Here is a 23815-nt window from a genome sequence, read left to right as displayed (position 1 = left end):
GCTTTTTAGTTTTAAAGGTAGTAGGATCCTGCCAATATATATAGTATTTATAAAACAAATCCCACAGATTTTCAAGGACAAAATTTCAAAACTTTTCCATGACTTTTCAAGGACCAATAATATATATATTTTTTTCTTGCCTGGTGTTTTGTAAACATATCAGATTCAAACTCTGTTAAGCACAATTTAAGCTAGCGGGCATACATGAAGGTAACGCTGGGAGAAAATTAACAAACGTATGTGATGGTATACAAAATGTTGTCACACATTGACGCATATCAGAGCTACGTTTCATCGTCAGCTGCAGAAAATAAATTTAAGTAAGTATTTATTTTGTAGTAAGTAGTAAGTAAATTTAAATTACATGGAAGGTTCATTTTGGAAGATTAGTGTAACAATCTCTTTATACTCAATAAATTTAAATGACTTTTCCAAAACGTTAAGCGATTATTACTAATTCCATGACTTTTCCAGGCCTGGAATTATGTGACTGAGAAATTCCATGACTTTTCCAGGTTTTCTGTGACCATGGAAACCCTAGTATTTGAGCATTATAATGAATGTAACAGAGCCTTTTAATTCTGAATTAGACTATCAATGAACACAAGGTGGCTACTCTGCAGCAGGCTAGTTATGATTATGTGGTACTTAACTTACTTTTTTGGATTTGAAATCCATAGCGAGCCTACAGGGGTGGGAATCACCAGAGGATCCACAATACTCAATATTATCATGATTCCCAGGTCATGATACATTATTATTGCAATTTTAAATATGTTGCCATATGCTGAGTATTGTGATAAAATATATTGCGATTTGTTACCTTTCAACTGTAAATTATGTCCCCAAAGGAAAACTTTGTCATCATCTGTTTTATCTTATTAGATAAAGTTTTCAATCTGTTCATCTCACTTCAGTAATTTGTATTGCAGCAAAACATATATAGTGGACTGAAAAAGCAATTGATTATATTTTTATAGTTGGCTTTCTAGAGTTAAATTTGTATTTGTCAGATTAATGATTTATTTATAAAAAAGTCACTACGATATTGCCGCACAAAAATATCACAATACTATGGAGCATCAATTTTTTTCCTTAACCCCTAGTAGCCTATAGGGAGACTCAAGACTAGCTCAAGACCACTATTGAGATCTGGTAAAATGTGGAGGAAATGGCACCAGACCAGAGATGTATGATGAAAATTTTAGTTGACAGAAGGTTAAAACTTTTTTTTTTTTTAAATCACACATTTTTGCAGTTGGAGAATGTAATGAGTTCTTCAGACCAACAACAATGTTAAATGACAATTAAAATGTTAATAAATAACTGTTATTCATTTGCATATATAATTTGTTTTTTGTCAAAGCCACAGGCAGCAACAGGAAATAGTCACTGTGGCTTGGAGCCACAGGTTGCCTTGCCCTAGTATAGAGAGTATAAAGGACGTCTGTGTGTGCTAAATAATGTGGAAGCAAATAACCCTTCTTCTCTGTTTAAGTTATGTTATCCCTTTAAGCGGACACGTGAGCACAGCTGGACCTGAACTACAGACATTTTAAGCGTCTCATTCCATACTTCCTCCCCCTCCTCTCCTCCTCCTGACCTGGTATCTGATGCCTCCTGCAGTGCCAGCTGTCTGCGCTCCTCAGTCGCCATCCACAAGTGGACAGGATTTTTCGTTAGCCAATCATTCATGTGAACACACTCTCACGTGCAGATAAACAAGTCACCATGTACAGGACTGAACGCCCCGACATAAACAAGAACATAGTATCTTGTAGATCAAGGTTATGATCACACGCGTGCTGGCCCAGTGAACCGCAGAGTGGACTGATGACCTTAAATTCTGAAGCTGAGAGAGACATCAAGCCTCAGACAAAACCAGGACAACTCCTACTCGTGCTGTGCGTGTATGTGTGTGTGTGTGTTCTTGTATTTCTATCTTTGTGAGGACCAATTGACATTTTAGACCTTGAAAGTGAGGACATTTTTATCATGTCCTCATTTCTTCAATGAGAGTTTGTGGGTCATGTCTTTGTTTCAGAGTTCAGGTTCTTAGGTCTAGGGCAAGGTTAGAGCATTTATTATCATACTTGTTTGATTGTATAAACCCCAGTGCAATTTACAAGGCAATTAGTTGCTAGCTTTGTTCTCCATTTCAGTGGTGGTATTTGTCTTTATTGTTGGGGTTCCTGCTTCTTTGTATGTTTTGACATTGCTTGCTTTTATTCCTGTTAAATCCTGCATTGTTTTAAATCTGGGATCAACCATGTCAAGCACTTTGTAACTTTGTTTTGAAAAAGCAATTTATAAATAAAGCTTATCACAATTAAAATCAATATTAAACTTTCAGAATCAGGAAGAGGCGGCACGGTGGTGCAGCGGTTGGCATTGTCGTCTCACAGAAGGAACGTTCTTGGTTAGAACCAAAGGTGGGGGAGCCCTTCTGTGTGAAGTTTGCATGTTCTCCCCATGTCAGCGCAGGTTTTCTCTGGGTACTCTGGCTTCCTCCCACAATCCAAAGACATGCAGGTTAAATGGTGACTCTGAGTGTGAATGGTTGTCTGTCTCTATGTGTCAGCCCTGTGATAGTCTGGTGACCTGTCAAGAGTGTACCCTGCCTCTCACCCAGTGTCAGTTGGGATAGGCTCCAGCCCCATGAACCCAACAGGATAAGCTGTTACGGAAAATGAATGAATGAATCAGAGAGTCATTCAGTCTTCAAAGCAAACTTGATGATGACGATGAATATTTACTCGTCTATCCAAGAGGAACCTCGCGCAGATTTCATAAAGTCTTAGAAATGATTTACAACACTTCAGAAAATGTGGGAGTCAAAGCAAAATGTTGCCAACTGGAATTCTGTTACAAAACAAATTGAACAGATTTACAGTTTGTAATGTGACCTTCTGAGGTATAGTGTTCACAGTGGGGTGGAAACCAAACAGAATGTAAAGCTGTGGCACGTGAGTTTACAGTAAGAGAGACAGGGTCCTGTAAGTCCTGCAAAGGTCTAAGTGTAAATGTTTACAATGTTAATGTTGCAACTTTTGTGAGTGGAGCTTTGATATGAGAGGTGCAACATATTTTTTAATTAATTTTTTTAAGCATCTTGAAAATGTGACTGGTCTTATACTAAGAACACAACAACAGCCAGCTTGAAGTCAGAATTCCCCCTTTTAACAGAATCTGAGTCATAAATGATTATTTGAATAAAACTTTCTTTCTGCAAAACTATTCAGAATAGAGAAACCATTCAACCAGTTCTAGCTTTCACACATGCATTCACACTTATACATGCCTCAACCATAGTGTCACTTCACCCTAACCACAACCCTGATCTTTACTTGTGCCTCACACTACACCGTAACTAACCCAGAACAAAGTCTTAACCATAATGTAAAAGTTTAACCTTGTGGGGATGAGCTTATAGTCCCTCCCTGGAGAGTTAAGTCCCCACAATGTGACAGAATGCAACACACACACACACACACACACACACACACACACACACACGCACACACATCCTTGCACCAGTGCATCAACCCACGAGCATGCAAACACACACACACATAAACAGGAAGTGAGGGTGACAGCCTTACATTCTCTCCATGTAGCCTCCATCGGGTCATGTAGATGAACTCCAGAGTGTGATCTCTCCCCATGATCTCTCCGTTACACAGCACATCCAGCTAGACACAGCAGAAAAAAATATGATTAGACATAAGTCACATTTAAGTATTTTCACAAAACAAAATTTACGAAAAAGATTAAAGAAACAATTTATGTTAATAAAAGAGTCAAAATAACAATGTGGAGCAAAAACCTGTCAAAAGACGACAGGATACAGGTTTGACAACGGAAATGAAAATCAAAAGAATCTAAATCCTAACGCACAACATGAAAGAAAGGGGAAGTTCACTGTGGTACTGAGTGGGAGGCTGCACTCAATGTGAGAGTGTGTGAACGACAGTGTGAGTTTCAGTTTTAGCCCCGTCTTTACCAACAGTTTAAATCCTGGTAAAGCTGACTAATGATAATAACTGAAATGGAATAATAATGAGCATCTGGTTTCAAAAACGGTGACTGGTTAGAGAGTCAGTGTTAACTTTGTTTGATTTTGTCTTTCCTTGTAAGACCTTCACTCAGGAAGTTCCACAGCTGAGTCGTCCTGACCGCAAAAGCCCTGTAAATGGTAAACGGACTACAGCACATTTCTAGCCATAGCAACTACTCAAGGCGCTTTACAACACAAGCACCATTCACCCAGCCATACACTGGTGGCTGGGGCTCCCATGCAAGGTGCCACCTGCTCATCAGGAGTGATAATGACAGCCATTGGGAGTAATCTGGGCTTCAGTATCTTGCCCAAGGACACTTCGACATGTAGAGTGCAGGTGCCAGGAAACCACCGACCTTCTGATTAGTAGACAACTGCTCTACCTCCTGAGCCAGCCTGGTTCCCTTTAGTATACTTAGGAACAGCCAGCAGAGCTCTGCCTGAGGGTCTGAGGTGCGCTCTGTCTTATAGGTGAGCAGCAATTCATCTAACTGAGAGCTGAACCATGTAGTACTTTCAAAGTGATCAGTAAATTCTAACAAATCAATATGAGACCACTAAACATAAGCTGCAGTTCAGTAATAAAGTCGTAGTCTGCATGTGGGCATTTTACCAATTAATCTCTTAGTGCAATGTGTAGTTGAGTAAATGAATTTGCATGTGACTGCATCAGCAGCATGCCTTTACTAAACTTGAGCCAATTAATATGCTGTCTTATTAGGGAACGTAGCAACTTAACAACTGTGTTAATTACAATATGGAGTTTTAATGTATTATTTTCAAGGTTTTGAGAAAAGTTGCTATTTGATCTATATCCGATATCCAATTGAGGTGAGCTAAGCCATACTTACTGATCAACATACCTTCAAGTAACGTGCAGACTAAAAAGGTGTGTATTCATTTTTCTGACGATGGGCAAGTAACAAAATATTTAGAAAACTAGGGGTGCAAGTCACTAGTTATATCACAAAACCATACTGTATTGATTCTTTGGATAATGATACAATATTTGCCGATATCACAAAGTCTGCCATGGTATGGTTTCGACTCGATGCGATTCAGGGGCCTGCAATCGATATGAGACAATATCAGAAAAGAAGGAGCTGCCACCATCTTTTTTGCTTTGGGCCATTAAAGATTAAAACAGCACATAAAGAATGCACATAATTGTAACTGGTTAAGTGCAGTAAAGTTCACTTTAAATTGACTCCACTAACACACATAACACAGTGCATGTGACAAGTTACCCTTTAGGAATTTCTGCCAGAAAGACCTTTCTGCCAGAAATTGTCACACCCTGAGGTTCTCGTTAAGGTCATGTTTTCCTTGTTTACAGTTTTTGTCAGTATTTCCTGTTTTATTTTGATACTCTGTCTCTTGTTTCAGGTGCTTTACTTCCTGTCCCTGTGTGTTTCCCTCCTGTGTGATAACCTGCCCTAATTGGTTTCACCTGTCCTTCGTTACCTTTCCTCCCTCGTGCATTTAGTCCTTCTGCCCTTTGTTGCCAGTTCGTTCTCAGTTGTTTGAGTGTGTGTTTCAGCCTTTTTACAAAGTGTTCTCATTGGATTTGACCAGACTGTTGCATTTTTGACCCTGCTTACACCTACTGCCTTTGGATTCCTTTGTTTGTGTTTGTGGACTGATTATCTGTGCACTGACCTCTTTTTTGAGTAAAAAGACCTTGTGTTTTTGAGTGCTGCGTCTGAGTCCTTTCTTTGTTGGCTCCAGTCTGATAGAAATGTTTTAATTTTAATACAAACCATAATCTTTTTCCTTAACCTTCAGGGCTATCTGGCTTAAAGCCCTGAAGGCAAATTTCTCCCAACAGCCATAAAACGTGGATTAACAACATCATTTAGCAAAATTATAAAATGCAGCTCAATAACTTTCAAGGGCCATAGACAAAACACTTGTTTTCACTCATTTTAAGCTTAAACACTTTTACATTGTATAAATTACCCTGGCAGCTAGCATAGTTTTCCTCTACTCGCAGCTTAACAAATTACATGTATGATTTATATTTTTTTCTTGCTCAGCATTGGTTTAAGTCTCTGCATCTACAAACAGAAGAGCATGGTTAAATTTTAGCCTGCATGCACGTTTTTTCAGCTTAAAAGGCCAAACCAGTGGTTAGCATTGTTGCCTCACAGCAAGAGGGTTCATGGTTTGAACCCAGGGTCGGGGGTTGGAACCTCCATGTTCTCCTCGTGTCATCCTGGGTTTTCTCTGGCTACTCTAGCTTCTGTCTACAGTCCAAAGACATAAACTGGTGACTCTCAATTGTCCCTAGGTGTGAACGTGAGTGTGAATGGTTGTCTGTCTCTATGTGTCAGCCCTGGTGACCTGTCCAGGGTGTACCCCACCTCTCGCCCAATGTCAGCTGGGATAGGCTTCAGCAACCCCACGACCCCCAACAGGTTAAGCGGTTATGGAAAATGAATGAATGAATTGTTGAAACAGAGCAGCTAACGCTGCCGAGTTGCTGCAAGAAGTTAGCGGAGTAAGATGGCCAGACAGGTACGTATTTTATCTCATAGCGGCCTTGTTAACACATGGTATGTCTTTTGGCCCGTAATTTCTCAAACATTTCCACACTGCTGATAAAGATAAAGATGATGATATGGATCGATCATTGAATCGATGTATCGATCCAGATTGATGGGATTGTTACACCCCTATGGAAAACATCTGTAGAAGTTGTGGTATCACTTTAACTGTAGTTTCTGAAACGGTTTCTTACCTCATAAGAGCTAGGCAGCTTTAGTTTAAGACTGAGAAACTTCTTAATTGTTCCCACTGTGACTCGACTGGAGCAGCGGATGAACCTCTTCATCAAATCCTAATTGGACGAGAGACAAATTCTATTACAACCTGATTTAATGAGACAAGCAGCTTAAAGATGAATGTACACAAAAACCCCAAACACATTCAAACCTTTACAGTTGATTAGTTACTGACTGTCCCAGAAAGCTTGGAAGCATTTACAAACCTAGCAGTCGTCCAAAAACATTTCCCCAATGTCAAATTTGCTTTCAGAGCAAAACTAATGAAAAGCTTCACTAATTTGAAGGTTTATTGATTAACAAAGTACTTAACACTTCTTGATGAAAAAGTTACACATATCATTATTAAAACACACACACACACACACACACACACACCGTTACAGTGCTCTCCCCCGACTGTCCCGTGTTGCGCAGGCAGTCAAGGCAGATGGCTATCTGAGGGTCACTCCTGTGGTAATCTTCATCTCCACCATCGTCACCGTCATCACCACCACCATCACCACCTCCACCACCATAATCGCCTCCAACATCTGCAGGCAGCCCGAGCCTCTGACACCTCATGGTTTCTGCTGTGGTTTGAGACAAAAATTCACACATGTGACTAAGTGATGTCACTGCTTCGAAGAACAGTGGGTTTATAAGTAGCATGATCAGTCAAGGCTCATTCATACTCAGCGTTAGAAACATATATGAAACGGACGGAGCCTTCTGTCCATATTCTGCATTCATAATGTCCATATTTGTGCATGCTCTCTGAAAGCTTACTAATATGGACAAAACGCAGCAGTACCACAGGAGATGGTGGAGGCATTGTTGCAGAGCTCAGGTGAGACACCACCATAGGACACGACAAAGATATTTCAAAACTGGCGGAACAGGACTAATAGATAATGAAAAGAATTCTCCACAATGTATTTAATGGTCTCACACACCACCAAAGCTGCCTCCGTTAAAAGTTACATTATTGCCACTGCCACTGTTGCCTCGTTTGTTGTTGCTAGAGACTTTTGACTTTGCTTTCTGGTGCCATCAAGGAAGCATATCTATGCCAACAGAAAGGACGCAGGGATTAACGTGGGCAGGTACAGTTACAAAGTTTGAAATTAACTCTGTTCTCATATGCTAAGAGAGTATAATAAATAAGCCTTGAGGTGTGACGTCAAACACAACTCCAAATATCCGTTCAAAATTTTCTTTAAACAGAAAACCGAGTTTATCAGCTTTAGGGTTGCAACGATTAGTTGACTAATCGATGACTAATCGATTATTAAAATAATCGGTGACTCTTTTAGTAGTCGACTAATTGGTTTGAGTCATTTTTCATAGAAAAGTACTATAAAAGTACCCCAAAATACTCTTATTGCAGCTTCTTACGTTCAGATATTGGCAGCTTTACACACTCTCCCATGACGGTGAACTAAAACCCTTTGGCGTGAGTATGAAAGAAGACATTAGATGACATACTTTTGGGGTTTGGGAGAGACAGACTGACATTTTTCAACACTTTTCGATAAAATGATTAGTTGACTAAACGAAGAAATAATCGACAGATTAGTCGACAGTGAAAATAAGCGTTAGTTGAAGACCTAATCAGCTTAGACACATTATATATTCACATTTCATGTCATCATAATAATATGATTTAAAGATGATGTGATAATATTGAATTACTGCCCTTAACAAAACTTGTGTGGGGAGGATGATGTATAAGCAGGAAAGTACTAGTGCTACTACTACTGAAGTTACTACAAATTACCGGCTCTCTCCTGGTACAAACAGACAGAGACAAAGCAACTGTATTTATCAAAATACAGATCATATAGCTAGCCCGGCAATTTTCGCGGACTGGGTGACAAACAGCTTACCTTGGCCATTTTCTCTGGGTTGGTTCTTCTTCCAGAATTCGACTTCCTGCTGTTCCTCTTCTGGGTCACATGAAAAACAGGTATAAAGACAGCGTTAACTAGAGAGGCACCGGAAGAATGCGGATCTCCACCAAGGCCAAATGCCCTATCTCACAATGTTTACAACAGTGAGAAGTAATTCAGGTATCTGTCCCATGATTTGGACCCTCTCCAAAATTTAATGGGTTCTTCCTTGACCCATGCTAAACCTTTCCACCAAGTTTCATGAAAATCGGACCAGTAGTAATCCTGCAGGCTGTTCTCATGAACCGTTGATACATATACCTTTAAAAAGCAATGCACCACAATTTGTATATTAACCACGTAATCATAAGCAAGAAATTTGTGCATAACCCATGTAATCGGGAAAGCTATGATCATGAGAGCAATGCACTGATGGGAGTACAGAAGGAAGTAGTCCTTGTAAAGAGGGAGGTTGGGATGGTGGATGGGTCACAAAACATAGGACTTTTCCCCAGGAGGTCGGTGTTCGGAACTGTGTGACCAACCAGGTGAACTTGTAGTTATTTTAAGATATGTTGTTACCATGTTTCTTTTCCTAAACCCAACCTACGTAACTTTACCTGCCTAAACCTGACCTAAGTAACTTCGTACATAGCGTCGTTTGTAGGGCGCTAATTCGTCAGATATTGTGCAAACTGTTTTATGTGCATTTTTGCAACATATACAAACCGTTGTACAAGGATATGTTGAATCCTACTGACAAGCAAACCAACAAACTGAAATGAAAACATAACCTCCTCGGCAGAGGTAACAAGCAGAGTGGAGACACAGAAAAGCCAAAGACAGACAATTGATTTCTAAAGGAAAAAAAAAACGAAGGAGGATTCTAACATTGCATTAGCTATTCCACGTATTGAAATCCTATCCCGATAAAGACCTTCAATGTTAAGACTGTATTTGTGTTCAAAGAACTCAATTTCTATTAACTGAATTCAGCGTGCAATTTAAGTTTTTTGTGGTGTCATGTAAGAATTTGGTAAGGTTCATGCTAAATTGATCCATACAAGCTCCCATGAAAGCGATCTCACAATGAAGACTAGACCTAAGCTCATCAAATGGCCTGCAGTGAGGATTATGTCCAGGCAATAGGCCGCCTTGCTATCACTGATTTATAGGTTGGGGAATGTATCATCTAATATGAGTCGTCTGCACTTCTTTGACCATACAAAAGATAAAACACTAAGTACTGAGGAGCATACGGCTTATATCATGTCACAACAGCCCCATTTGAAACTGTAGTGCAACAAAGACAAACATTTCTGTTGTTATATCTGTCAAAACTCTGCATCTGAGGCATTTAATTTGCTCCATGGGGCTTATAATAAGTGAGCATCAATTCCAAAAAGCCCTTTGACACTTTGGGGCTTTTATGGGATTCAAACAATTCAATTCAAATAAACCTTTTACTAACACCAAATGAGGTAACGATAGCTGTGGGCTAACTTGATATTAATGTAGGGTGCAAAAAAATCCTCCATGGCGTGGCACGTGTCTGTTCTTCATAAACCATAAACGAAAGTCTGATTTTTACACCACTTGGCCAAGCGACACGAGCCCCACTAAAATATATGATGTTTGTTCCATGTTTCGGCTGCCAGAGCACTCCGTCAGCTGAGGTGAAGTTATGGAGTCATAAAATTATAGCACCATCACAGCTTTAGTTAGAAATGTTGACTTGTCTTCTTGTTGGCCTGACTGCAGAGACGAGGTTGTACAATTTCATCCTGTTTAAGTCTTCAGCTTCCACCTCTCTAGAAAGAATGTGACACTGACAAATGAATACTGTACTAAACTGATCTCAGGAGGAACTCCCCGGAGCTTGAGATTTTATTTTGCTCAAAAGCACTTCAGTCACAAAGGTTTGATCCCAGGTCTACCATTCAAGGCCATTGGATTAGTACAGTATGTTAGTACAGTATACTGTCGTGGGGTCCAGTGTGGACATTTTCAATAACTCCAGAACACTGTAAAATCCAAAGACAGCCATAATAATTTCCAAATTTACAGCATGTTTTTATCTATCAATCTTTCAGATTCAGTCGTTTAATACGACTATTCAACTTTTTTTTTTCCGTATAGATTTTTGTATTTTGAATGGGGCTCTGCGGGACGTTCAGTGTGACAGCAGTATTCATGTAATACTGTAAACAAGCTAACAGTGCTAGCAACAAATCAGAAATCTGCAACAACACTTTTTGCAGACACCAGACATCAAACAAAAGCCAGAGACTGTGTTGTCTTAAGTTGCTATGAGCTGTAAATTCACCACTTCCAAGCAGACAAGAGAAGATGATTTTATCTTGGAGCCTTACGGTGAGTTTCTTCTCCTTTGCGCAATTGCATTGTGTCTACAGCTGTCTGTTTGTGAGAGTCAAAATCACCTACTCTGCAGCAAAATCTGGGAACCAAAACTAGTAAAAAAAGAAAAGAAAGACTTAAGCAATCTCAGTTGACTAAGGGTCTCCGACTTGTGATTTGAATCTCCGACTTTCAAGGGGCAGCCCTGGTGAATTAAGGGTTTATTTCGACCAAACCACAGTTGGTGATTGTTGGAACAGTGGACTAACGAACAAGATGATTAATAACACACAAGTAGTGTTGCACGGTATACTGGTACCAACGGTAGACCGCGGTACTAAAACACCACGGTACATATGATACCATAATGTTGGAGTACCGTAGTACTACGGTTCCTCATGGTACCACTACTGTGGCATAAGTTCAAAGTCCAATCACAAGAGGGTGAGTGTCCATGTGCCGTCCAATAATGGCGCCCGCTGTCCACCTGTCACTCAATATGCTGCTGCAGTGGTTTGTTTTCCAGTGACATTTCAGGTATTAGCTGAGCTATTGAGTATCTTTAAGCAGTGACAGTTATTATTTATTTATTTTTACTTGTAGGTTAGATTTGTTTATGCTACAGTGATTTGTTTTCCACAGAGCTCTACAGTGCGAGCATTTTACTCGCTTTTGCCACTAAAAATAGTTTTGTGCTAGCAAAAGAAATCATTCAGGAGCACGCTGTGCGAGTACAGATTTCAACCAGCAGCAGAAACGAAAGGCGAATCCTGCCAGTTGTGGGTTGAACGGGGGTCACAGACAGGAATACCGTATTCCTGTCAAATACGGCAGCCATAGTGCTCCGCGACGCAAGATAACGGCTTACCGGCGACCGAGAAGCCTGGCTCCAGGTCCAATAATTTCCTCTTTGTTGGCGTCATGACTGCCCAAAAGTACCTGGACAACCGAGCCGTGGCGGCACACAATTATGTGGCGTGTCAGAGAAGAAACGAGCCATTCACATTTCTCTCTTTGTGGCAGGTAACGGACCACAAACCTCACCGCACTTTAGGGACTGTTCTTTACTTGTCAGGGGAGGAGGGTGGCTGGTTGATTTTTATTTTATTAATTTATTTTATTTTGATCCCCCCTATGTTAATCACTTATTGATGCTGTTTTTGAAGTATGAATAAGTCAATAAGTAATTTATTTCATTGAAATATCATTGATGTATTATAGAAAAGTGATTTATCTTTTTATAAATGACAAAAGGCACATCTGCCTCATTTTTGCTGTGGTATCGTGATACTACTCAAAATCATGATACTTTCACTGGTATCATACCGTGGGTCCAAATTTTGGTACCGTGACAACACTATGACTAAGTTGGATTTAGTGAGTTATAATTTGTTTCTGTTGAGTTTCAATGAAGTGTGTTTTAGGATGAGTTAACAAGGCCGACGACGTAGTCTTAATTTGATGAAGGAGAGAAACTTGAATTCAGAAGGTGTGCAGTTGAATCTTAATGTTTGCTAAGGACAAAAAGTGTAAGAATATTAACTTTCTTATTATTTTGTGAGCTAAGAGAGCTTGTCGCAAACTGGCCAATCAGGGGGACTGGGGGGGTGAGGAGGGTTGCACCACACACTCATACTGTCCCAGCTAATGGGAGAAATTTCAGGAGGGTATGAAAAAATAGGTACCACCCAAGCCTAGTTGCTAAAGTGTATCTATAGACATTATGCAACAGATTGCTGCCAGAAACCAAAGCTCACATCTCTTCAGTAAGCCTCGTGTATCAGTGTCTGATGTGTGTATGTAGCACTAAAAACTGTTGAATGAGTACTGGATCAAAAACACTCAGATAGAAGCACACAGGACACTAAAAGGGTTTTGAGAGCTGCAAAAATGTTTTGTGTATTTCACATTTGCTTTTTGCTGACATTTCGAGTAAACGTTGTGATTGTGTTCTGTCTTTGCTCATGTGGTTAAACAGCATATATTCCAGTGTAGGGTCACAACATTGTTGCCAGTGTGCATGTAGAAATCCGTTTGAGCATAGTAATAAATTCTTGGCATGTCTTGCAATAAATAATGAGATTGGAGTGCTGTCGTTTACTGAATTATTTTTCCTATCCCCCATGAAAAGTCACATAATTAAACATGGAGTGCAAACTGAGGAGACAGATTGATGAAACCATCTGGCAAACTCACTTTCTCTGAGTCCGGGCACCAGCTTGAAAATGATCTCCTCCAGGGTGTTGTCCAACCTGAGAATATGGTGAGAGAAGAGTGTGAGAAGGAGGTGGTGGGAGAGAGGGATGATAAGGAGGTAAAGAGGAAGTTGCAGGAGTTGCGAGGAGGAATAAAAGTGACGGGAGTTACGAGGGGATGTAGAGGAAGGATGGATCAGGTGGGTGGAGAGCAAAGAAAAGAAATGAAGTAGGAGTAAACAAGACAAAAAAATGTGAATATAACAAAGAGAAAAAACAAGTTGTCGCAAAAAAGGAGGAACAAAAGATGAGTTGTTGAAGGTAGTGATGGTAAAAAGACAAGACACGGTAAAAGTCAAAACAGATGACAAATTAAACGAGAATATAGAATGAGTGGTAAATACAATAACGGAGAAGCAGAAGGATAAGGAGACAGATATGTGTTAGGAAGAGAAGGATGACATCAAATGATAGAAAGACGAGAACAATAACAGGTGGACAAGAGGGCCGCTGATATGACAGAGGTGAATGGAATTAAATTTGTCTCTTTTAAGATGAAGAGAAAGTGATGTAAGGATGATGAAGAGAGCTCGGAGGTGGTTGACAAACTACCAATGAAAAAGAAGCTCAGTCAAAAAAAAGAGAGGACGAAGTAAGAGAAGAAAAAGTACATCTAACCTGAGCATCTCCAGTGGGTTGGTCTCGTGGACCTGAATGCCACATTTTGGACAGTCGTTACTGTCCTCAAAGTGCTGCACAATACAGCTCTTACAGACTGCAGAAGAAAGAACATCAACAAATTTTATTGGGGTTAAATTAATATCTCTGATGGCAGCTCTTTGTCAGGACAGTTTAAAATCATCTTGTCTAAGTATTCTAAAGAAATAAAGAGAAGTACGACACCTGCTTTGAGCAGTTGGGAACCAGCTAGTTAGCTTGCTAGCCTGCTTATTAGCAAGTTAGCTCATTTGCAGGTAGTTTGCTCACTCGCAAGCAGGGTCTGAAATGTACTTTTTTTCTACTGCCTGCCACTCTGGCATCATCGTTTCATGAACACAATGTTGCCATTTAATGTTCGATAGATGTACACAAACTACAGTTACCACCTTGTAGTTGTATTCCTCCGCAAACCAGTTTACATCCATGTCTGTACAGACTATGAAGCCTGAGTTATGACGTTGAATAATGGCCAGAAAAGTGTTTTTGCTAAAACATTATGATGTCACAGTATGGTTGACCTTTGACCTTTTGGATATCAAACGTCACAACTTCATCCTATTATCTTATTGGACATGTGTATGAAATTCTGTCATAATTAGCGTATGGATTCTTGAATTATGGCCAAAAACATGTTTTGTGAGGTCACAGTGACCTTGACCTTTGACCGAGAAACTTTATTCAGTTCATTGTTGAGTCCAAGTGGACGTTCGTGCCAAATTTGAAGACACTTTCTCAAGGCCTTCTTGAGATATTGCATTCACAAGAATGAGATGGGTGCTAGGTCACAGTGACCTTGACCTCTGACCTCTGCATCATTGAGTCCCAGTGGACACTTGTGCCAAACCTGAAGAAATTCCCTCAAGGCGTTCTTGAAATATTATTCTTGAGATATTGCATTCACAAGAATGAGACGGGTGCTAGGTCACAGTGACCTTGACCTTTGACCTCTGCATCATTGAGTGCCAGTGGACACTTGTGCCAAATCTGAAAAAACAATTCCCTCAAGGCGTTCTTGAAATATCGTGCTCACAAGAATGTGTGTTTGTGTGCCTATCTGTTGTTTCACTCACAGGTGTGCAGGCACTCAGTGACCGTGGTCGGTTTAATCAGGTAACCTCGACACAGGTAACAGGTGATGAAATGGTTGAAGTCTTTGACCAGGTGCTTCCTTCCTGTAGCAGCCATGTTTGGAGTTCTTTAGTGATGCTACTGGACCAGTTGCAGTTTGGAGCTGAAGGGAAAAGTCGCCTTCTAGCTTTAGAAGAGTCAGACGTCCATTCACACAATGAGGAATGGAAGAGATTACCGTCACAGGCTAATATCGCCTGCTAGAGTTTAAGAAGTATTGTTGTTTAAGGTTAAAGTGGGTGTAAAGGGTTGGAATCCTCACCAACACTGGCTAATGTTAGTCCAGGCTAGTGCATACAAGTGTTCACTATGCACAAGTTATAGGACAGATAAGGGATCCTACTGTGTAAAATCCTGCTCCATCCTTAACTCAAATTCAGTTTTGTAATTAGATTTTCTTTAGGAACATCTCCCACTCAGATCTTAATCCATCTTCATTGAAACATGTTAGTCCCATTGACATTAAAAAAGTCCACCAGGCTGGTCCAGTCAGTGTAATCCTGTTTCAAACAAACACGTTTGTTAAATTCCCCAAATTCCAGGAGAGTAGGATATCTCGCTTCCCTCCCCGTCTCAGCCACTGTGCCATTTTTAATCCACGAGGGGTCAAAGGTCAGCTGACAACAGCGAGGCCAAAGACTTCCGTGGAGTCGTCCTCGCCCCAGTCTGCTCATTCATCATGATGGCGACGCTGCTGTTGACGCCTTCATTCGTCCAGTGGCACACGATGACACGAGATTGTCTGGTGACCTTTTGACCTCAAACTGAAGTTACCTAAAGAGAATAAAAACAAAATTAAGGGATTGTGAAAAAACAAAATGTTAAAAGCATGAGAGAATGGGTGGGTGTTGCAGCACCCCTATGCACAAGGAATGGAACTGCACAGTCTGTATTTTCCTACAACCAATGAGCTATCTGAACAGCAACAACAAGGTGCCTTTCAGAGAATATCTATAAAAAGTAGTTGTGTAAAATGTGCAAATTTAATTAATTCGTCCGATCTGACGCAACAGTGTCATCATGTCAGGCCAAAGTGCAACAGTCGGAGCCAGCTAAACGTTGGGTGAGATTTAGTGCCAGCTAGTGAATGACGCAGACAGGCTTAACAGGCTGAGCAAGATCAGAAAATTGCCAGGACAGGAAATTGAATGTATCCTGAAGTCTCTGATAGCTGAATAATACTGACAAAATTAAATGTAGCTTTTTCACTGAATGACTCTATCAGTCAATAATGTGGTGATATTTGAGGGATGACTCTTTGCTTTCATACAGCCTTTAATAGGATCCTTTGAGGAAAAAAAAACATAATTAATCAACTATTACATAACACCAGAAGCTGTGCATGTAAAACTGCCTTCAACACCAGGAATATTACAACCAACCAGAAAGGCTCTAAGTGAGGATGCTCACAGTTACTTTTAAGGGCAGAGATTAAATCCAGACATTATCAGTGTCACCTTTCTGACTTTCTGAGCTGTAAGGATCAGCTCTCCCTTAAAAAAACACATTTAATATTAACTACATATCCACGGAGGGTTGCTAACTTTACAACTAAACAAAAAGTATTTCTTAAATAGTGGGCGAGAACTTTTCTTTACACCATCAACAGTCCAGGAAATGAGCCAACATCTCTCACCCGATTAACCCTTAAATGCACAATTGGGTTTCTAGTGACCCAGGACTATATTACTCCCCTTAAATGAATTCATTTCATTTAATCAAGTATTCAACTCACTGGTTTTCTGAAAAGTATTTGTTTTTTAACGATGTTCTGGGTCAAAATGTCACAAAGTTTAAAAAGCATTGTTTTTCTAAAGCTTTCTTGAAAATGTTTATAGGGTTGCTTTGTTTGGCAGGATGAGGATGAGGACTGACCAGTGGTGTGAGGTAGTTACGACTGGCCCTAGTGCACGATATTGTGCACATATCGTCTCGTCACATGATCAGAGACTTGACGTTGGATAACGTTAACATACGTGTTACCCAGTAATCATCATTGCATATCTGTATATCACAAAAAATACCAGAGAAAATGAGAAATTATTAATAATTCTAATAGCTTATTATAGTTTATTTGAAATAATAACATATTTTTTTTAATTGATGTTATTGTCTTTTTTTTTTTTTTTTTTACAAAAAAAGAAGCTGTCTGCACTGTCTATATTCACACCCCTGGGACTGACTGACTGTTGAGAGACAGATAAGATGTTACGCGAATCGCAATTTTCTTGGTCAGTCTCTTATTGTCCTCAATTTTTATGATCCTTGAACATACATGTATCGCCACAAGCTGAGTTTTATGATTCTACTTGCAGGGTTTCGAGACTAAAACCTGATGAAATGTACGACGAACTCAATGAAAAAGGCTCAGACTCAGAGTCATCAAGTTGACACATATGCAGTAGCCTAATTTTACAGCTGTATCACTTGTCTGCATTTTCAGTCTTACCTGTTGTGTTGTGTAATTAATTATCATTAACTAACAGTGACATGAACATTCATCCAGCACGACTGTTGCCGTTCTGACCTACATGCATTCGTCTCTGGATTACCATTACTATGAATAGCTAAACTCTCCAACTTGCCCCCATTCCATCCCCACTTTGATGGATCTGAATGAATTTGGGTTCCCCTACTTCAAATATAGATACTGGGCTGAATATTAGGCTTCGTAGTGGTGGCTGCTATCCAACTCACAAGTTTCATACTAACAGTGTAAAGCCTTTTATAATGCTTTATTAGAACAGGATGGGGTCCACGGTGATGTTACAGTAAATGAAGTGAGCAAGCCGGGAAATGTTTATGGATGTGGGATTAGTCACTGCTCTCAGGTCTGATTCATTCCGTTTGACAACACACAGCACTCGGCCCATTACCTGCTGACACGTCACCATGTTATCATCATGCAAATCACTGTAATAACTGATTTAGAATAAACACTTGATACAACACTGATATAAATTTAACCGATATTCTTTGAAAGCTTTCCCTACATATTCAAAGGTATACTACGCAGAATTGTTGGTTTCTCTTTGTAAACACGTTCACCAGTGAAAGCAAAAGTAAAAGCCAACCCCGGATTCATTTCACTATATACATGTTTCTTTGGTGCTGTGTCTCTCAGATGCTGACTGCTTACAGTCTGGCACCTGTTTGCAAACTTTTCACAAAGCTCTGACCTCACTTGAACTGTGGAGGTACACGCCCATAAATGAGTAAAGACAGGAAGAAGAAAATAAGACAACTTGGGCAGAGGGCAAAGTCTGCAGAGAATACACCGCCTCATACTTCTGGTGAGTCATAAGTGGCAACTTTGAGGGATTATCTCTGTATGAGTCTATACATTAACACACTTTATTTTTAAGTACAGTGGATTTCCAGCACAGAGCTTTTATTTTGAAGTGCTGTAGAGTGCATGACTAACGGACAGCTACTTGAAAGAGACAGCAAAATAGCTTGACAACATGGCCAAACACAAGTGTGATGCTGAATATATTAAACTGTCTGGACTTTGAACTGATGACAAAGGAAACATCTGGATCACGTGGCTGGACCAGTCGGGAACCACTGCTCGAATGAAAGTTTGGTCCACGCATCACCCTGCAACTTCAATATAAGGAAATATTTTTTAAGTTCTTGGATCCACAGCAAAATCTAATCACCTGTTCCTTGGCCTGTGGTAAAACATACTTTTGTTAAAACAAATGAAATCAATCAAAATCTGTGAATGTTTCCTTTCAATTCTTCTCTCAAACAGCGGAGAAACAAACAAACAGATGGGTCTGTAAATATAAACTAATTGCCGTGCAGTGATGAGGATGATGAGTATTGTGATGAGGCTGCCACAACAGAGCTGCATGGTTACATAATAATGAGTAACTCTTTTGACTGACTGAGTCAGGCCTATCAAACCTATCCATACCATGACTATATTACACCTGCACTGTCAAGTTTCGGTCTGAGTTTAAGGTCTTGCTATTTGGCAGTCCAGCGGTACAGACTAAGGCTTTGGAACAGCTTTTCAATTAAGTGCTCCCCCTCTGTGGGCACGTTTAAATCTAGGATGAAGAGCCACGTGTTTCTAAGGTCTCTGATTGTCCTTAAGATTTCTGTTTTTTCTTTCATTATTTTATTTTATTTTCAGATGTTACTATTCTGTGCTTTGTTTATTTTTATATTATTTATTTATTTATTTATTTATTATTATTTTATTTATTTATTTTTTTGGATTATTATGTCTTTAACATTTTGCTGTTACCATTGTATGTTTATTTACCTATTAAAAATTAATTATAAATTAATAAAAAATATATATATATTTTACTGTACAGCACTTTGGTCACCTCTGGTTGTTTTTAAACATGCTTTATAAATAAATAAATTTGATTTGATTTGATCCTTTGCAATAACTTTGACTATGCAATGACATGCTATCTCAACATTTTGACATCCATCGTTATTAGATATTACTAATTACTGTAATATTTATGAGACATTAATGACTTTCTGTGCTTTAAAATTGTTAAACCTATGTTTGTTTGTTTTCAGATCATCCACAGGAGAGTTGATCAGCTCAAATTAATAAAGTAAATGTAGTTTTTGAGCCCCGGCTTGTTTTTCTTGGATCACACTGTAGCTGATATTTCATCCACCTGCCACAAACTTAACAGGTCCAACAGAAACAGTATTAGACTGAACTGCTGCAGCTAAATACTCGTAATAAGGGATGCACTTTATTCTCATGTGCAACTTCCATCATTTTGAAATGACGTCACATAAACTGCATGTTGACATGCTGAGTGCACGTCAGGTGTGTAAACACATGTAGAGCTGGACACAGGCAGCTCCCTCACGGCAGAAACAAACTGGAGACAGAGGAAACAGTGTGTGCTTCACTCCACGCTCCTGCTTCTTTCAGCGTGGGGCGCTTTTTGCTAGAAAAATCTCAAGTGCGCAGCTTAGAAATCCCCCTCAGTGTCCGTCAGTGAGAGAGTCTCTCTGGCGCGCGCGCACGGGCGTGCTATTTATTCACACACGGAGCGGATCTGCTTATCTCATCGTTAAGGCGCGTCACGCTCTACGTCACCTGTGTCAAAACAACATCAATGGACGACACACGCACATTACAGTGACACACGCCAAAGAAGAATATATGTTGAAACGCTCGTGTACGCATACGCGCGCGAGCAGATGTCGCAGCTCGTTACTGTATCCCCATCTATCTACGCACACATACACAGAGAGAGACACACACACGCACGCAGCACGTATGGGCAGTAAAAGTTGCTTCGCTTCATGTCACGGCCTTTTAACGACACGGACGATAAGCGCACCGCACGCGGGTTATTTGGCGTTCGCGTGAACATACCGCATGTGCGTGTGTGCACGGCGACGCACTTTGCGTTTTAGAAGAGCGAGTGAGAGCAGGGGGAGGGAGGGGTACAGAGAGAGAGGAGGTCCAGCCAGCAGCGTCAAAGTTTGGCTGAAACGTATCGCGACCGACGTCGACTGATGAATTCGCCATCCGCGCAGAAATAATAAGAAATAATAACACATTCCTCACCTCCGTGCACACTTTCCCCCCTGCCCCCGGAGTTATGGATGCCGCGGCTGGGCAGGAATGTCCACCATGACACTGCCAGGTCCTCCCGTTCAGTCTTCTCCGCGTACTGGGTGAGGAGAGAACACGGAACTGGTCGGCTCGGATCTGCCCCAGTCCGCCCAGCAGCCAGGCAGTCAGGCAGGCAGCAGAGAGCAGCGGTGGGCGGGGAGCCACCAGGCAGGCAGGGCTCGGAAACTGAAAGCGGTTGTGTAACTGAGTGACTACTGGCCTACAACACACACACGCACATATACACACACATGCACTGCTGTGTGTAGTGATGAACGGCGATGAGCGCAGGCACCGCAAACAAGAGTTTGGTTTTAATTCCAAGCAACATTTTAATATAAAATACAATCACAGTGGATCAAGGAAATACATTATGTGATCAAACAGCATTTTTACATAGGCTACAACATATAAGTACAAATCACTCACACGCACTGCCTCACACTTCACAGCACTACAGACGGATAACTAATTTCCTCTCATGGTTATGAAGAACAGTTTCTCTTTTGTTATAACAAGTCACAAATTAATCATATTTTTTTGATCATTCATAATTTTCTAACAGTCCAGCCAACATTTGTTTGTGGGGCCCATGTGGGTAGTTAATGGGCTGAAAAATGGACCCTATTTGGATTGTCCATGTGTGTCATATGGGCTCCATGACATTTGCCCACATGAGTGGATTTACCCAAGTGCGCCCCAGATAAGATGCCCATACCCGACCCATACCCACTTTGTACTCAGGTAGCCCCAGAATGACCCATGTGGATCCAACTTGGGCAAACTCACCCATGTGGGCAGTTGGCATGGGGCCAATATGGAACACATGGACAACCCAATATAGGGCCCATTTTTCAGCCCATATACTACCCACACTGGCCCCACAAACAAATGTTGGCTGGGTCGTGAGCAAACCTTCCTAAAAATATGATTAATTTGTGACTTGTTAGAACAAAAGAAAAATTGTCCTCATACACATGAGAGGAAATCAGTTATCCATTTGTAGTGCTATTAAAGTGTGAGGCAGTGTGTGTGTGAGTGATGTGTATTGTGTGATGTTGTAGCTTATGTAAAATATTTGAGCCCAAGTTGGCTCTCCATGGGTCACTCTGGGGCTACCTGGGTATAAAATGGATATGGATCTGAAATGGGCATCTTATCTTGGGTAAACCCACTCATGTGGGCAAATGTCACGGGGCCATTATGGGACCTGTGGACAGTCCTGTATGGGGCCCATTTTTCGGCCCATTTACTACCCTAATGGACCCCACATACAAATGTTAGTTGGGGATAAGCTAAGTCAAATTTATTAGAAAGTTATTAATGCTCCCAAAACATGTGCACTGAGTACAGCGACTCAACTCAATCACTTAAAGGTCTAGTGTGCAGGATTTGGTGCCATCTAGCTGCGAGGTTGCAGATTGCAGCCAAGTGAAACTTTTCCCGTGTGCCAATTGCAAAGGAGAACTACAGGGCCTATCTAGAGCCAGTGCTTGGTTTGTCCATTCTGTCCATTCTTTCACAGAATCTGGAGGATTCTGTGAAAGAGGACTCACTCCAAATGTAGATATAAACTGCTCATTCTAAGGTAATGTAAATGTTTAGTTTCAGGTGATTATAAACTGATGGTATTTACAGTTTCTGCCAGTATATCCCCCTAAATCCCCCATATTGCCCCTTTTGGGAGAGTAACTGCCCCAAGCGGGTCTCGTTCACAGGTAAGGGTAAAATGGAGTGTAAGATGGATAGGTGGTTTGGCGCAGTGTCAGCAGTGATGTAGGGAGACCGTCGTGATGAAGAGGGAGCTAGAAGGCAAAGCTTTCGATTTACTAAGATCACAGATAGAAGCAGCCAGAATGAATTTTATTAGTGAGGTGGCTGGGCTCAGCCTTAGAGATAGGGTGAGGAGCTAGCTCAGACATCCAGAGGGAGCTCGGAGTAGAGCTGCTGCTCCTTCACATCAAAAGGGGTCAGTTGAGGTGGTTCGGGCATCTGATCAGGATGCCTCCTGGCCGCCTCTAGAGGTGTTCTGGGCATGTCCAACTGGTAAGAGGCCTCAGGGCAGACCCAGAACACACTGGAGGGATTATATATCTCATCTGGCCTGGGAACGCCTTGGGATCCCCCAGGAGGAGCTGGAAAGCGTCGCTTGCAAGAGGGACCTATGGAGTACTTTGCTCAGCCTGCTGCCCCCCCAGACCCAACCCGAGATAAGTGGATGTATATGGATGAATGGATGGATAAATCCTACTCACTGGACCTTTAAGCATGGGGAACATATTGAATAAGGACTCTAAATAATACATCTCCTCAGGGATCCAATAGGGTGATGACATTAGACAGTCTGGAAGGTCCTGTTTGTCCTTGATGCCTGATTATCATTGAGTACATGTGGTTACTCATGTGCGCCACATTCCTAATGAAAATGTAATGGCAAAACATCATATGTAGCTGTACCCAATAAATCTTTTATGGGAGCACGAGTTCTGTGGGCTGGTGCCTGTGTTGTTCTGTGCCTTCTTGCTCACCTGACACAATATTCAGATGACCAGACATTACTGTGTGGCTTTGAGAAAGTTACCTCACTGTACGGCTGTGAGAAAGAAACAATTAAAAGACACTAAATCATACTGATGAGAAGGTTTATCGTTATACAGAATCATATAAAATCCAACTGACACGACTTGGGGGAGAGATATAGAGCATGATTGTTGTCATGTGACTATAATTACTTTGTCATACAGATGTCAGTGTAGTATTTTTCCAAAGGTGGTGGTTCTGCTGTCGTATTACTTTGTGACTCCAGGTGTTGGACTTTATTCAATGGTTTGTCTCCTGTTCTCATGTAGAAAATAAACACTTTGACAATAGAATCACACATTTCAGTGTTCCCATGCAACATGTTGCATCCTTCATGCAACAGTCTACTTGAAATATTTTTTTAAGTTAAAAGCATGAATCGTGGCTCACTTGTTCAGAGATATTTAGGAGTGAAGACATTCAAAAGAGAACAATTCCTCCACCTGCTCTTTATGCTCCAGCTGAGAATAAGATGTCAGGGAGAAAACGATCACCAGAGGAAAATAAAA

The 23815-nt window shown here is 40.8% G+C and overlaps 1 protein-coding gene across 2 annotated transcripts in view; it reads right to left on the bottom strand.

Moving 5' to 3' along the window:
• LOC126407064 (polycomb group RING finger protein 5-B-like) overlaps positions 1-20896 on the bottom strand; it is a 34886-nt gene extending 13990 nt beyond the window's left edge. Inside the window, exons 1-8 of one of the 2 annotated variants that reach the window (XM_050071733.1) lie at positions 20679-20896; positions 15058-15889; positions 13946-14042; positions 13269-13324; positions 8712-8771; positions 7222-7412; positions 6801-6899; positions 3603-3692 (exon numbers count right to left, since the gene is read on the bottom strand). In XM_050071733.1, the coding sequence (XP_049927690.1) occupies positions 3603-3692; positions 6801-6899; positions 7222-7412; positions 8712-8771; positions 13269-13324; positions 13946-14042; positions 15058-15172 (708 nt within the window). In that variant the 5' untranslated portion in view covers positions 15173-15889; positions 20679-20896. Of the gene's footprint in view, positions 1-3602; positions 3693-6800; positions 6900-7221; positions 7416-8711; positions 8772-13268; positions 13325-13945; positions 14043-15057; positions 15890-20678 lie in introns of both variants that reach the window. The other variant, XM_050071732.1, reaches the window with a different exon arrangement.
• Between the last annotated feature and the right edge of the window lie 2919 nt (positions 20897-23815).

Source organism: Epinephelus moara, chromosome 19, assembly GCF_006386435.1.
Source record: "Epinephelus moara isolate mb chromosome 19, YSFRI_EMoa_1.0, whole genome shotgun sequence".
NCBI classification, from domain to species: Eukaryota; Metazoa; Chordata; class Actinopteri; order Perciformes; family Serranidae; genus Epinephelus; species Epinephelus moara.
The sequence above is the reverse complement of the archived record's forward strand: the minus strand, read 5'-3'. Positions and strand labels throughout refer to the sequence as shown.